The 16391-nt window shown below is 42.7% G+C and overlaps 1 protein-coding gene across 3 annotated transcripts; it reads left to right on the top strand.

Annotated features, from left to right (window-relative positions):
* The first annotated feature begins 972 nt into the window (after positions 1–972).
* Positions 973–13435, top strand: LOC115311139. Of its 3 annotated transcripts, XM_040217758.3 has the most exons (13): positions 991–1116; positions 5014–5202; positions 5858–6079; positions 6166–6237; positions 6781–6864; positions 7106–7222; positions 8392–8606; positions 9639–9798; positions 10804–10914; positions 11530–11597; positions 11804–11858; positions 12068–12122; positions 13360–13435. In XM_040217758.3, exons 1-10 carry the CDS (start codon positions 1101–1103, stop codon positions 11565–11567), a joined length of 1224 nt encoding a protein of 407 aa, XP_040073692.1. In that variant the 5' UTR covers positions 991–1100; the 3' UTR covers positions 11568–11597; positions 11804–11858; positions 12068–12122; positions 13360–13435. The 3 variants fall into 3 exon arrangements, with proteins under 3 accessions (XP_042142591.1, XP_040073692.1, XP_040073685.1); XM_040217751.3 differs by lacking the exon at positions 11530–11597; XM_042286657.1 differs by lacking the exons at positions 5858–6079; positions 6166–6237; positions 6781–6864; ... (6 more) ...; positions 12068–12122; positions 13360–13435 and having other exon boundaries at positions 973–1116; positions 2743–5117.
* Positions 13436–16391: the final 2956 nt, after the last annotated feature.

Genomic DNA, 16391 nt, shown 5'->3' with positions numbered 1-16391 from the left:
CCGAGGAATAACACTATATCATTTTATTGCCAGAGCCTGCCAAATAAAAGGAAAGAACCGAAATTTGAATATCGATCCCATGCCGGGCGAATGAATGAAAATGGCGGCCCTCCCCGCTCAGCTGGGAGCAGCCTAGAGTTCACGCGCATGCGCTCACGCCTCTTGCTCTGTGCCGCGGGCTCATCAGCTCACTCGGAAGGGAGACGTTACGGCAGCGAAATCATAGACTGCCAGACTCTCCCCATATATGGCTCTGCTGCAATGGAAAGATTTTCCTACCCTCGTGCTCAGCGAGTGTCGACTGTGGATACAACTCCGGTTCATACACTCGCTGAACATGAGGGTAGAGTGTACCAGCAGAGGGCAGGTGTCTGTATACAAAGAGTTTAGTTGGCACACCAAGAGGCTAACGAATAAGAATGGGTACCACTCTGAGCAAAATGCCAAAAAAGCGTGGATCTCGGCTTGACACTAACAGCGGCACACAGTATCTATTTTAGTGACAAAGGGGTACTAAATCATTATTTTCAGCTTCCTAACTAAACTAAATATTCTTCCCGGCTTGCTTTTTAGGAAAATCTCCAAATTTACAAGAACTACTAAGACAATGTCTAAAAAAAAAAAAAGCAATGGCAAAACCAGCAATCGAATTCGCCTGCTCCCCAGACAACACACAATATCCCCAGGATATCCCTACAAGCTCCCAACCTACTGCTCGGGATATGACATCCCCAGTATGTCCCTAGGAGATTCCTATCGGTGCATCGTCTCACGTACCCACCAGATATTCTAGGGAGATCAAACGAGGATATGAAAAACGTACTTTATTTTCGTATTTGTTTAGACGCACAAAACACGTTAAATAAATACAATTTCAGCAATAATAAACATCTTAATCAATTTATTTTGTAGACCTTTAGCTGGAATAGTGTTTAAGAATTTTACTTTGAAATACGCAACTAGTGCCGGTGTATGAACGCTAGCGTTTTGCCGGTCGCCATCTTTATTGAGAACTCGCGCGCGCGCTGTTTGTTCGTCGTCACCGTGCTCGTCGTCATAGCTTGTTCACTCGTCGTTGGAAGAATTTGCAACTCTAAATAATGAACGACACCCACGGTATGGATCGTATACGTTCTATGCTCACTGTTTTAAATGTCTTGCATGAATTTGGATTTTGCATTTCTTGATGTGCTGTAGCGAGTAAACGGTCGGTACCTCATAGCCTCGCACTGTTTGGTAATTCGGACAATTTATAAAGGCATTTCGGTCCAAACGGGCACTTAAAATCGACCTCTGGGCTTCAGTCTTTGAGTTAGTTGACGAACAGAGACATAATAAGGATTGTGAGGATTGCAATTTGGGCAAAAGGCCGGATTGAGTGTTGACTCTATGCACTGTTTTTCAGTCTTCTAGAATTCATTTGGTGTCATCAAAACTCTTAGTGTCGTGGAAAATGTGTGTTTGGGGCTACAAATTATCAGGAAAAAGTTCGTGCTTCTCGATATCCTATCTTGGTAATGTAAAAAAAAAAAAAAAAAAAGACGCCGAAGGCGTGCTTGGGCTGTGGCTCGCTGTGTGTGCGACAGCCAGCGCGTTGGTCACGCGCATTTTTTTTTTTCGTAGTGTCTAGAGCACGACTGGTCGTGGTCTAGAATATCGTCCGACGGCACTCTTGCAGAGCGTTCAAGTGCTGTCCGACGGTACTCCACTCGCGCGTTCAAGTGCCGTCCGAAAGAGTCGTATAAAACAAGTGGTAGGATCTCTGTCTCATAAGCAAGTGGTCCCGGGTTCGTTCCCCAGTGCGGGCCTACTTTTTTGTTTTTGTTTTCTCGAAAATTTTATTTTGCCGACGCATTTGGCGATATTTACATTTATTTACGATTAACACAGGAAAAGCGAACGTTGTCGTCGAAACTTCGCTGAACGAAACGGTATGGGGCTTCATTTCCGGAGGTGCATCGGGTACAGCGGAACTTGGTCAGCCGGCAAACCAAATGGGTCAATAGTTTTGTAATTAGCTGCCGCATACTGTCGCCGCGAAGCGGCGTGAACGCAAGCCGGCCGGGGGGGGGGGGGGGAGGGGGGAGGGGGGGGGGGGGAGGGGGAGGGAGGGAGGAGGAGGAGAGAGGAAGAGTAGGGGGGGCTGTAGACGAGCTTTTCAGTGATATACGCACCATCCTACTTTTTCGGATGGCACTTGCAATGTAGGCGCGATTGGAGTGCCGTCGGACGGCACTGTAGACACAGCCCTTGTATTTTACCCCTATGAGCATGTTTGATGATATTAATATGGGAAGAAGTTGATGATCGCTTTTTCGTGCTGTGTCGCGGTCTAAACAGTTTAAGAACGCCTCCAATACAGAATGGAAAAAGTTTAGGAACGCCTCCAAAACAGGAGAAAACATAACTATTTCATAAGTATATATGTACATACATACATACCAGATTCCACGACAGAACATTATCGAAATATGTAGCTGCGCTTTTACGACCGTCTCCAAAGGCTGTTGAAGGCCTTATATAAATCATTGTATCATCCGTGACTTTCAGGTACGTCCTTAGCCAAAAGGTTTGAAAACCAGATAATCTTTGCCCATTGCAGCAGTGCAGCTGCAGTAATCATAGGCTTTATTTCTAGATTTAGAACGAAGCTGCTGCATGTATACATTTCATGTTATTGAGGTGTCTCATGTCGTGTGTGAATATCCAGCCATTAAGGATGTATTTTTGTTTCATTTACAGACAATGCCAAAATCAAAACGTACCCTACGGCGTCATATTTCTAATGCAGTCAGAGATAGTGTCAACTTAGTTACAGCGTCAACTTTTGACAATGAGCTCTCCCTGCAAACAAACCCTGTCCTGTCAAACCCTGTCTTGTCAAACCCTCAGAGAGGTTATCTGAATGCTGCACTCTCCTCCGAGTCGGAGACGTGCTCTGAGCAGGAATCGAGTGAAACAGGCGATCCCTCTTCACAAGACCAACTGGGGTCCATCTCGGATGATTCTTGCATATCCTTTGACTCTAGGGAACAGCAGTTTTCTGCTGACATAAACCACATCACTGAGGAACTGGTGCCAAGCACATCTGTATCAGTGAGTGCTACACAGAAGAATAGTGTTGAGAGCTTCAAAACAATGCTCCAGACATGGGCTATAAGACACAATGTAACTCATGAGTGCTTGACAGATCTTTTGAAGGTTCAGCGCACACACCCTTGCTTTGCAGAGCTGCCAGGGTGCTCTAGAACCCTTCTTCAAACACCTAGAATGTGTATGGGCATTGTGAACATAGGTGGCGGCCAGTACTGTCATTTTGGTCTCGCTACTCAACTTCAGCAAAGCCTTGAGAATGTCCAACACTTTCCCGGAGTTCTGAATTTGCACATCAACATTGATGGACTTCCCTTGAGGAAAAGTACAAAAGAACAGTTTTGGCCAATTCTTTGCCAGGTGGTTAACTGTGGACCAGGCATACCATTTCCAGTTGGTGTGTTCTATGGGCATTCAAAGGCTCTGAAAGCAAATGAATTCCTACAACCACTCGTAGATGACTTAAACGCGGCACTTGACTCCGGCGTGACCATTAGGGATGTGACCGTCCAAGTGAAGCTTACAGCATTAGTGTGTGATGCTCCAGCTAGAGCCTACATCCTACATATCAAAGGTCACTCGGGCTACTCAAGTTGCAGTAGGTGCACTACTGAGGGAGTCTCGCTTGGTAGGATGTGCTTCCCCGAGTTAGACGCCCCTTTAAGAACAAATGACAGTTTCAGGAGCCATGTTGATGAGGGTCATCACACTGGTGTGAGCATACTTGAGAAACTACCAATTGACATGGTAGCACAAGTCCCGCTTGACTACATGCATTTGGTGTGCATTGGTGTCGTGCATAAGCTGATGAGGGTCTGGTTTAAAGGACCAAAAGCCTGTCGGATGGGGTCAAATGTAAAGGATGAGCTCTCCACCAAAAGCGAAGCACTGCGGCATTTTGTTCCATCAGATTTTAGTCGTCGGCCTCGAAGTTTTTGGGATATGGAGATGTGGAAAGCAACGGAATTCAGACTTCTTCTGCTGTACACTGGTCCTGTGATCTTTCCATCCACAGTTCGATCAGACCTTCAGGCAAACTTTATGATTCTCCATTGTGCCATAACAATCCTGGCTTCACCAAGGCTTTCAAAGGAGCTTGTTGATTATGCTGAAAAGCTTCTGCGTTACTTTGTGGAGACCTGCAAGTCACTGTTTGGAACCGAATTTATTTCATACAATGTTCATGGGCTCTTGCACTTGGCAAATGATGTCAGGGCACACGGTCATTTGGACAGGTGGAGTGCCTTTGCATTTGAAAACTACATGCAAAACTTCAAAAAGAGTTTGAGGAAACCAGAAAAGCCACTAGAACAACTCTGCAACAGGCTAGCAGAAAAAAAAAATGCCGTTGCTTTCAAGGACAAGATCCGACCAAGCGAATCAATAAAATTTTCCGGGAAGCATGAAGACTTTCCACTGCCATCACACTGTCGGAGCCCTCAGTACAGAAAAGTCGACATTCCAGGAAGGTTCTGTATTGCAACAAACAAACGAGACAACACATGTACACTTCTGGATGGTGGCATCATAGAGGTTCACAGCATTGCATTTTCATGCTTGTCCAAGAAGCCAGTGCTTGTTGGAAGGAGGTACTCTGTAGTAGAGGATCTGTACACATATCCATGCCGGTCGTCGCTTCTTAATATTTCTCTAGTTTCTTGCCCACACACCGTGTCATCATGGCCCCTACAAGATGTGGCGTTCAAATGTGTTCGACTGCCTCTGGGTGACAAGTTTGCAGTCTACCCACTGTTGCATCTCAATTGAGCTATGTTAGACGAGTTCTGGGATGCTATGTTTGGCTTTGCTGTTACCTTTTCCCAAAGGCCACAGGAGCGACGATGTCGCTGCTGACGTGTCCGATTGGTTAGAGTTGCGCACTGGTAGATGTCTTAAAATGCAACATTTCATCTTTCTCAGAGAAACCATTTATTATCGCAAAGTTTCCCGATGAAGAGAATGGTGTGGCACTCATACATGAGAGCTGGTTAGACGGGGACATCTGCTATTGGCCAAAGGACACTGGAAAGATTCAATCCTTGGTCAAAAACGGTGAGCAGCCGACGTCCGAGTGGCGGCGACTTCGATGCATTCCCATTGGATGGTTTGGTGAGTATTTACTCATAGATTCATAGATTATTCCATTTCCACTTAGTGTTATCAGTCACTGTGAGGCTAACAATTTATTTTATCTTGAATCAAGTCTGTATTAGCACAGATGCCAACTGGATGAATATGTTTCTTATGGGGTTTTTTTGCCGCACCCGTGCACATGCTTTCACGAATGAAGCAATAAACTGTTTTTTTTATAATACTTAAAACAGAGTTTTAATAAGGCAGACTTGTGCCTACAAAATAAAAACAAAACAATTAACCCATACATCCTTTGACGGTGGTGGCACTACGCAGCCACGTGAAGTCCCTTTTGTAACCGCACTGCCTCCTGGCAGATTCGGTCTAGAAAGTTCGGTCCTCAAACATTCTGATCCCCAAGAAATGGTAAGATTTTCGATTTTACTAGAACATTACAGCAATGGGAAGAGGTAAAACGATAGCAGGTTTCAGGATTCGAGCCACGGGCGTGGAAGACGGGTTCATGCTGACTCAGCTGCGCTCGCGTCAACATGTTTGCTGTAGGCACTTTCAATTGGGGGCTTTTCTTGGTACAAGATATATAATGCCAAATTTGAACATGATGTATAACCATTGCATATACTTACGGCCTTTATGGAGCGACATCTAACTGCCATTCAATATTCTTCAGCATCATATGACCATGCACGGAAGAGGCTTCCTGAGGCTGAGGAGTTGTCAGACCTCTACAGTGAGATTGAACAGCCGAAGAGGCGGCGTAGGCGAGCCAGGCGCTATAGCACGGACTCAGACTCTGATGACAGCTACCAGTTTGCTGTATCCTTACCACTGCCATCGCCACCAGCATCTGCCTCGCCGTTGCATCCAAAGCAACGTCCTGATCGTAACACAGGTGACATAATTTTGTAAGCAACCGAAAATTAACCAAGTGTAACAGTTAATAGTCTTTTTTAATCACTGATTTTTTTTTTCTTGTAGAGCTACTAAACCGATCAACTCTATGTGGTACTCAAGACAGGAGCCACAACCAGGTCACAAAGGCCCGTCTAGGTCATTATTGCTTTTTATTTAATCCAAAAAATTGCCCTAGTTAAATGGAGTTGCACGTTGTATATCCTATGATTAATGCAGCACAATATATTGTTATTTTGTTAACCCAACTCGAAACAGAAACACCCATCTTTAAATTCTTTAGCTACCTTTATGCATAAAGATTGTTGCTGACAATGCATCTAACATACTCCAGAGGTCTGTCTTAATTTGAGTCGGCCTATAGTGTCAAGGAGGTTAGTCATTCCCTTGGGAAAGGTATAGAACGCTTCATGTGACGTGTGCTTTTTTCTTTATAGCATGACATTAAATATTAGTTAAAATATTTTCAGTGTGAATGCATCACGGGAGTATATTTAAAATGCATCACACTATAATAAATGGCATTTTGTGGCCTCTGTTGAAAAGGAGGTTGGCAATGTTGCTTCTGCATTTTTCCAATCTTATCAACTTCATTGTATCATGGCATGAATGCTGAGATTCAAGACGTCATGATTTGCTTTAGAAAGGTAAAAAGTTTCTTTTTCTTTGTTTGGCATGTAGATCAGTTCAGGAGACACAAGACTGCCAGATCAGAGTCAGCTCTTCAGTGCAGAGATCCTCAAGCAAGTGACAGCGCCATGCCAAGTATGTATTGGACTGGCCTTATAACCCTTCCGCTGTTGGCCTTCATATTTCGTAGAAATATGCGTTTCTACTGTATTCTGATACAGCAACCAATAGTGTGGCCAGATAGGAATTGGGGATGTGATGGAACACAGGTTTAGTAACTGCCGAGGCAAACAGACAGCTGCAACAAAAGAAACTACAGATAGAATTTAAATAGAGCTAACTAAAACTATGGTCATTTTGTTTGTTTTCTTTGCAGGCTGTTCCACAGCAGGAAGTGATTTCAGGGCAGGAACCCCCCATTTTAGTGCTGCAACAGGGTTGGTGCCACTCCAAAATGAGCCTCAGGCAACTCGTTCCGATCATGTCACTCCAAGTAAGCAAAATGAGAACTTGCTGTTGCTGTAGCTCCTTTGTGTTCTGAGGATTTGCAGTCATCTAGGCCATAGCACCATAAAAGTTAAAGATTATTAATTAGTCTATCCCAGCCATGCCCTGCTATATAATATCTTTCTGCTCAGTCAAGGTTTTACAGGTATTGTCTACCCGGCCATGTCCTGCTTTATTAAAGGAGCTGTGCAACAGTTTCAGTGCTTTGCTTAACTAATGTGGAAGTTGGTGTCTCGGCATTTCTGAAGTAAAGAACAAAAAAAACGCATTCGCCTGCATGCCCTAGTTTTAATTTTAAAAATGGACAAAGATTGAGGTTTTCGGCGCCTCTCAACTCATTCACTATCTTCCGAGTCAAGTGCACTGTGACGTCAATGGGAAGGCGCGGGGTTCCGGTGAAGCTCTCTTTAGAGCCATCAGTGAGCGGCGAGAACTCATCCGCTTGCTCGTGACCACGTGCTGACGCGCGCAGAGCGAACAATATGGTGAGAGGAGGAAAGTTTCATCACTACCCATCCCGCCATGTCCCCCTCCCCCTCCGGCTTCTGGCGGCTGTTCGCGGTACCAGGTAGAGCCGACGGTTTTGTGGACCTTGGATAGATGGCGCCACTAAAGCTCCATATAATAAAAGTTTTGTCGATGATACGAGGGTTTTGGCGCATTTATATTTATGTTGGAACAACAAGATTTATAGAAAAGTTACCTTTTATCGAGCAGGTATTCGCACAACTTTCTATCTTTCTACAAGATTCCCCATTGACGTCATGCCGCGTGTTTCTCATGGCCGCCTCAAGCGGCTGCAGTTCAGAAACATCTTGATTGTGGTATCAGAATACTTTTACCTTCGAACAAAAGATTCCTTCGTACCAAATTTGCAGCAAAAAGTGGAACTGAGAAAACTGCATTCAAACATTGAACTCTTTTACTTTGTCACTGCCTCACAATCTGTTGAAAATATTTTATATCAACGGAACTATTTGGCACATAGTTATGAAATTTAGTGTACGGGTGTATAATTAGTTTCTAAAACCAAAAACCTCGAAATTTAAAAAGGAATTTTTTCAAAAAAATTTTGAAACTTAGGCCCATGTCCCCTCTTAAGCTTTTCCAGCTCTTCACTGACTTTCAAAAAATTTAAACCCCTCATTGTTACAGATTTTTTCAAGGAGATCTTGCGCCTACTGCACATCATCCAATTCAAGCTGAATGAACATGCACTGAAGTTAGAGTTGCTAACCACCCTGGTCTCGAACAGCAACGACGAGAACATTCTTGTCTCAGGCGAATCCTTTGGGCCCTTCAATGAACTCGCAACGTTTTTAGACTTTGATGCTTCTGTGGCAAGCTCCGAAGAGAAAAAAAAACGGCTGGTGAGTCTACTTATATAACTTAAGTCTGCTCTTCGACTGCTATTGACAATTTACCCTATATAAAGTGAATAGCCACTTGCACTAACCTTCATTTTAACATATTTGTAAGCACTAAAAACATATCTGCACAGTAGGAGCGTTAAACGGGTTAGAGCAGTTTTAATCAATAGGCCAATTATGGTTTTAGTGGCTTTGAGTATACTGCACGTGGCATACAAGTGAACAAAAATGCACCTTGTGCATGAGAATGTTAGCACGAGCTCGTAAAAGATGAGAATATAAAGAAAAGAAGGCATGCTCAATGGGAAATGCCAAGAATGCTCAAGAAGTGCGCTTTCAGAATGCACCATGAGTAGTGGATACATGGCCAACTAGCGGACAATCTTGCTCACTGTATTGATTGTATTTATTTTAGGGTCCAGCTCTATTGATTCATAGCTTTCATTTTGTAAGATTATGCTGAAATAATGTACGTTAACAGCCGACGACCAGACTCGAGGTTCTGCAAGGCAGAAGATCCTCCTCACCATGGGGAAAAAGAAACCGGCAGCAGTGGGCAGGGTAGAAGGGTGGAGAGGAGCAAGCGGGGCAGAAGTGGAAAGCGCGAACTGGTCGTCGGCCTTTAAGCAAGAAAATTATTTTTGAAAGATATTGGGGTGGTTATGCCGGATGTGTAGTCAAGACGGAAGGGCGTTAGTCTCCCATGTTTGCTACTTGGAAGAGACCTTGTGTCCATTCATTCCGCTCGTAGATTGTGCAATCGCTTCATCTTTTGCCTAGCAGCTAACATTGAAGCAGATGGATCGACTACTATTTGTAATGTGAATGCATTGCAGTGTAGCGGAAAAAGCAGTGGTGAACTAGAATACCTTGGGCTTACAATTCAAATAAAGTCAGAAACTGAACTTTTATGGGAAGTAAAACAACCATAGAACTCCTATTTTAGACAATTTTAAACTTATAGCTGAATACTAATATGGGGTGGAATTCCGTAGTTTTTCATGCTGAAATTACATGGTTGTTCAATGTCAGATGGTCTCCTGGGGCAAGTACGGGGGTTCTTCTGGACCTGACATGACAAGGAGAATTCTCGTTGGACTGCTTTCCGACGACATCGCTGTTCAGTACAGCTTCAAGGGGGGTAAAGGCAAGCGCAAGTTTAACGAACTCGCCTGCTGGGAAATCATTAAAGGTAGGCCTTTCAAAACCATCTTTTCCATTGTGTTAGTATGTATATTAACAGTAAGCGTGCACAATATGAATGCCAATTTACCTGCAAATGTGAATGCTTTGTTACGGAAGTGTTACTGTTGTGCTTTTAAGCAGGATTCACACAAGGGACAAGTCCCCACCAACTGTGGGGAATGTGTACCGCTTTACGAAAACGTCGCCCTTTCCTGCACTAGCGTGGTGACATTGGCACTTCTCCGGGGATGGAAGAGCATTTTATTGGGCGGCATGAATGATACCCGCTTGATGATGGAAGTCGTCATGCTTAGTGGTGTTTGGTTAGTTCATCTGACAGCATGACACAGCATGTTCTCTAGGGTGAGAATGGCTGCAGCAAAATCGGTGCTGAGAGGAGCCGACAAATTTGCTTCTCAAGCTCCCCGTTTGGTTTCCCGACACTGTGAGGGAGAGGCTAGATGGGATAGAGCACTGCATATGCTACTGAAGGTAGCAGGGTTGCGCATTCCTTTAATCAAGGGCTTCGCTGACGGATCGACCCTGTTCCTTGCCTTCTCCAACAAAATTTGCAGACATCCATCAGTTCGAGAGAAATGAGCAAGGCAAGCGCTCTTCGTTGGTCGAAGCTGGTCACGTGTGTGAAATTGTCTACTGGTCACGTGTGTGAAATGTCTACTTGAAATTGTCTACTCGACCTGGGTCGTTTTTAACTAAAAATGCGGCAACTGTATTTGCACCAAGATTTAAGTTTAATAAGACTGTGTTTATAAAACATCCACATTATGTTAATATTAGTCTTAACACTGCACATTTAGTAGTAACAAGGGAAAGAGTTTTTTTTTTCCCGATTCCCCATGCATTCCCAAACGGAGTTCTGTCTAACGTGGCAGTCGCTGAGATGTCGAACTCAAGTTTGCGCTACTCACTTCCTTCAGGGGCATATATGGTGGTGGCTCTGTGGTTCGGAGGTCCCGACGGCTGTTGACTTCATGCTTTCGTATTGTTTCAGAAACTGTTAAAGCGCAGGGTAAGCTTTCTGGTGCCACGGATTATGATGTCGAACAAACAGTTAAGTCATGGTTGGCCCATTCAAAGGAGAGACTGGACAAAGCAGCCAAAAGTATGTTAAAATATATTTTTTTGATATTAATAATTATTCAATCAACATATTAAATGTGACAAGCATTTAATACAGCTGTGATATTAATCTGTAAACTCATCTTTCAAACATATTTTTTATGACGGATAGTCTTTGGTTTTATCCAGTTAATTACAAGTTAGATTAATGTAAAATACTATTTGCAGAATTATCAGAATCAATGCTTTTAATGTTTTGTAATGGAAACAACAAGAAAGTAGATCTGCAAGAGTATCAAATCATTCTATTTGTTCTTTAAGTGTTAGCTGTATACTGGAACATGTTTGAAAAATAAGTCTCTCAAGCATAAAGACACTATATCGCTATTGTTAATGAATGAATCCTCAAAGTTTACTGGAATACTGATATGCAGTACTGATTAAAAATTGCAGCCCAGCATTACGTGAAAATGTTTCAAAAATTTGTTTCTGGAAATCATTGTTTTGTTTTTAAGTCACTCGTTTTCCAACTGCAACAAAGACAACTTTTGAACCTCATATTAATCAGTTACTTGACAGGTTAGTTCCAAATGTTTCTGGGAACAAAGGGTACAGGGATAGCCCACTAAAGGTTCCTTTGTCCTTCCTTACTTTAAAGAAGTTGGTATGTCTGTGCCACCAAGCCCGACTGCCTAGCATGTCTTCCGCAAGCAGGTAGCTCCAGAGGTAAGGGATGCTTTTGACAGAAACTGCCAATATTTTTGTTTCTCACGCGAGAGTTCTAGTCACTGTGCAATATGTTTATTTGGAGCCAAACAGTCTCAATGGTTATCTATAAGTTGGCAGGTCTATGGAAACGAAATGATTGATGGAGATTAAGTGTTCGGTGATGTTCTGTTTAAAAGTCCTTTCTTCGCTTACTTTCTTTTCAGATTTTGGTGTTACTTCTTCGCCATTAGCCCAATACAGGAGCAGGTAGCTCCAGAGGTAAGGGATGCTTTTGACAGAAACTGCCAATTTTTTTTTTGTTTCTCACGCGAGAGTGCTAGTCACTGTGCAATATGTTTATTTGGAGCCAAACAGTCTCAATGGTTATCTATAAGTTGGCAGGTCTATGGAAACGAAATGATTGATGGAGATTAAGTGTTCGGTGATGTTCTGTTTAAAAGTCCTTTCTTCGCTTACTTTCTTTTCAGATTTTGGTGTTACTTCTTTGCCATTAGCCCAATACAGGAGCAGGTAGCTCCAGAGGTAAGTCATGCTTTCGACATTGCTGGCGCTTTTTTCCTCTCGTGAGAGCCCCAGTCACTATAACTCAGCAAACGTTAATAGGGAGACACATTTCCCAAGTATATAACAGTATTGAAGATGGTTGCTCCATCGTCAAACTTTTTAATAAGCCAAAAATTTACATTTTGTATATTTGTTTTGTACTGAGTATAGTATTCACAAGCAAAGCTGAAGTATCCTACTCATACTAATAGAGGGGATACTTATGATGCCTCTGCAACCTCCAAACCCTAATGTTTATTAAGGTGGCGATACAGGCGAGTTGTTTCATGGCAAAAACAAGGAACTGCACAAAAACACAAGACAAGTGGAAGAAGTAGACTGGACAAGTGCTGACTGACAACTAAAAGTTTATTGAAAACACAAAAAACACACGAGCAAAAGAAACCACCATCAAAAACACAAAAGCAATCAAACAACCAAAAAAGCATGCAGTAAAAGCAAGCACGATAGACCATCATCAATGAAAGCTTGAAAATTATAGCTCTTTGTTTTTTTGTTTGTGTTTGCTTTTGGATTTTGGATGGTGGTTGCTTTTGCTAGTGTGTTTTGTGTTTTCAGTGAACTTTAGTTGTCAGTCAACGCTTGTTCCGTCTACTTCTTCCACTTATCCTGTGTGTTTTTTGCGCTGTTTCTTGTTTTCCTAATGTTCAGTTGTAAACGCGAAACATTTCTGGTCGAACCCTGTAAATGTCGATCAGTGGGTCGGTCGTACCACATAAAAACAATATAGCAGGCAAAATATTAGGCTATGGTTATTAGGCAAATTATTTGGCTATGGTTATTAGGCAAATTATTTTCCTAAAACTAGCGGGCAAAAAAGAGTCCGTAATCTAAAGGGAAAAGAATTTCACAACACATAGCTTGCATGTAATCCGCGCCAGTTATGGTACGAATACCAAACAGACGACGGGCGCTGTATATTTTTTTTAGAACCAGAGACGCGCTAAATAATTTATACAGATTCCGCAGAGCATTTGCACGCACTAATAATACCATTGCCCTAGGTCTTAGGCACGTGGCTATCATCTTAGTGTAAGGCATGAATTTGCAATTATTGTACTAAAACTGTAAAATGGTTTGCATTTCAACGAAAATCTAAGCAGCAATTTCAGCAGATGTTTTTTCAAGTGGTTATATTGACATAAAACCAAGTGTGAGGAAATGTCATTAAGAGTTTTTTTTTTTTTTTTTTCAGCGACATCTTTGAAGAATTTTTACGCCTAAGACGTTGTTACTAGTCATACGTTTAATAAAGCAACTTGGGAAAGATCGGTGCACTGTCCTGGTATTTCCTTAAAATGTACTACAGTCATCCGAAAAGATTTGTCACGTGGCTCCATAGGATATGCTGGGACCTCCTTAAAATGTCCTCCAGTCATCCATAAAGATCTGTCATGCAGCTCCTTAGGATATGCTGGGACCTCCTTAAAATGTCCCGCAGTCATCCTTAAAGATTTGTCACGTAACACCCTGGGATAAACTCAAAGTGGCCATTTCGATATCCTGAGAATGTCCCTGGATTATCTTTGCATATATTCGCATTTCCCAGGGATATCCAAATATCTTGAAAGGATCACCCAGGGATGTACGTCGAATGTACTTGTGTTGTCTGGGTCTCCAGTAGCACGACATCTATGGCAGGCAGACCTGCAGAATGAGCAAGCAGTTTAAGAAACAGAGTATGTCCTATGTATAATTTTTTTTTATGCTGCAAAGCAAGCGCTGGAAGGAGGTTTCACGACATTAACGAAATTTCTTGCAATCAGTTGAGAACAAATTAGAGCAGTGAACTTGTCCTTGCTTCTGGCATAACGTTTTAGTGTTGCCCATGGAAACTCACATAAATTTGAAAATAAAAACAAAAAAGACTAACCTTCATAAAAAAATCTAACTTTGGCAAAGAAAAGTTACCTTGGAAAAAATATGTACAATACAGTTGTACAGCGTGCATTTGTGTGCTTAACCAATTTTGAGGCAAATCGGCAACAATGAAAAGAAGACGTTTGAGTACAATTAAGGGAAAGACAGAAAGGATGCATACCTACAACAAAAACATTTAGAACGACCACGGGCAGGAAACTCTGGTGAGGCTTTCGGAGTGACTCCCTCATATGGGCCTGCGCAGACCACAGAACAAGATTGGTCAGAGCTTGCAGCCATAAGGTGCTTCATACCATGAAGTTACAGAAGCGGGTGCAATTGGAAGCAAAGTGCATTTCATTTCTCTGAAAAACGAAGAGTTTAATAGGTAGCTTGCATTCATAAGGTGATACAGTCATGAATGCACAGACTTTTCAATGCAGCGCTATATCACCAACTTGTTAACCATGCCGGGCAACACTAAAAACTGAGAGCATTATTTTAAACTATCTCAGCTTAAAGTTAACCACGACAGAAGCTTCAAGCCATCCTTGCAAATTCAGTGCACAAAGCAAGCCATGTGACCTTCTAGTTGGACGCCATGGTACGTCGAGCTTATAATCATGCGTCATGCTGTTTTTGCTGCAAAGGCTTGTAGTTTCAAAAGTGGTCCAGCTTAAAGAGACTAAAAGTATAGACGTTTATGAGTGGGGCCCTCATTTAGTCTGCAGCTACATTGCGAAATAGACGTTCCAACCGGGATGTTTGCTGCCTGTAACCACACGACCAGCTTGTGCCCAGCGATTGTTCGAGCTGAATACATGTCCTCGACAGTGCCATTATTTGACAAGCATTTCTATGACTGTTAAACATGACTGACTTACAGAGAGACTCCACCTCAACGACTAATGACTTGGGATACCTAACTGAATACTGATATATCAACTAAATGCAAAAACAATTACCTGGCAAGCATTAAATTTTCCAAGAGGCTGGGTCGACTCCGCATTAAGTTGAAGGAGTCGATGCGTAATAGGACAATACAAACAAAAATATGCCTTAGAATACCTTTTGCACCCCCAAAATGATGTGTTTTTGAAGGTAAGGTACACAATGTTCTTGATTTAGAAAGTGCCTCAGCTGTACAAATGCATATGCAATAAGGGCACTTGCCAAGCCTATTCTACTCAGCTCTGTGCAGGTTAAGCTAAGTTAGAGTATAGAAGTACATGCTCACTGACACCATCAGAAAGGCAGGGAGAAGTCTCCGTTGTTCGACCTCCAGCCCGTCTGCTACCTTCGATGACGTTTCAGCGCCTGATGAGCCTGGAGCGAGCACATCTGTCTAAAGCGGGGTGAAAAGCACAAGCATGTGCTGGAGGACGCCCAGCCATTCTCTTTTTGTCATCGGCTATACTACATATTTTTAGTAAGACATATTTTTAAGTGAGGAAAAGTACTGCAAATATGCAGTGCACCTTAAAGATAACAACAGTTGCCATTCACCATTTTCCAAATAAGTGCTCCCACGTACCGGAACATCTACACATGTGGTGCGTGAGTAGGTTCAGGACTGAGAGGCTAGAAAACGAAGCGCTCGCAAGGCTTGTCTGGCCCTTCCAACCATGCGGGTACATTCGTTGCAAGTTCCCGATTTGTAGACAAAATGATTTAGAATGAGCAAATCTTGTCTACGCCCGAGGTAGAACATTGAATTGCGATTCACCCATATTGTGCGAACCATCCTTCAAACTGCGGTACCACCTGCAAATAAACTATGTTGTGCTGCGGCACGCGTCCATGCTGCCTGCTTCAGAGGAAAACCACTGCTCGTGTTGAAGACGACATCCCACAATGGACAGGCAACAATTTTTAACGAACAAAAACAAAATTTGTATCATTCAATAGACACAGATAGGCTCACAAAGTGTCGGCACCATGATTGTTGTTGTTGGTTTTACTCTTGCATACAAACAAAGGTGACTTCCTCTCTCCTCTGATGGACAGTAAAACCCCCTTATCTTGGTGGCCCCTATTTCTTCTCGAATCGGTCACAGAGGACATAATCGCAGTCACTGAATTCCGCAAAATTAAAGGCCGCGAAAATTAAAGGTTCGCCAACATTAAGGGGTTTACTGTTCTTCTGAGTGTCACATGATGTTAACATTTCAAGGAGGCTGAAGGTATTGGTTTAAGAAAAAATTGACCTATGAAAAAAATGCCCTTATCCAGGTTAGGCACGCGAGGTTCTTTTGCACTACCTATAAGGTGGCAAGTTTATTTCGGCAGAGCTTTTGGTAAAACGGAGTCACAAAAGTAGCTATACTTGGCGTCAACTATTTTGTGCTGCATTATAAAGCCAGAGTA

This window comes from Ixodes scapularis, unplaced genomic scaffold (genome assembly GCF_016920785.2).
Source record: "Ixodes scapularis isolate PalLabHiFi unplaced genomic scaffold, ASM1692078v2 PGA_scaffold8__174_contigs__length_109621045, whole genome shotgun sequence".
NCBI lineage: Eukaryota > Metazoa > Arthropoda > Arachnida > Ixodida > Ixodidae > Ixodes > Ixodes scapularis.
This window is presented reverse-complemented; position numbering and strand designations above follow the sequence as displayed.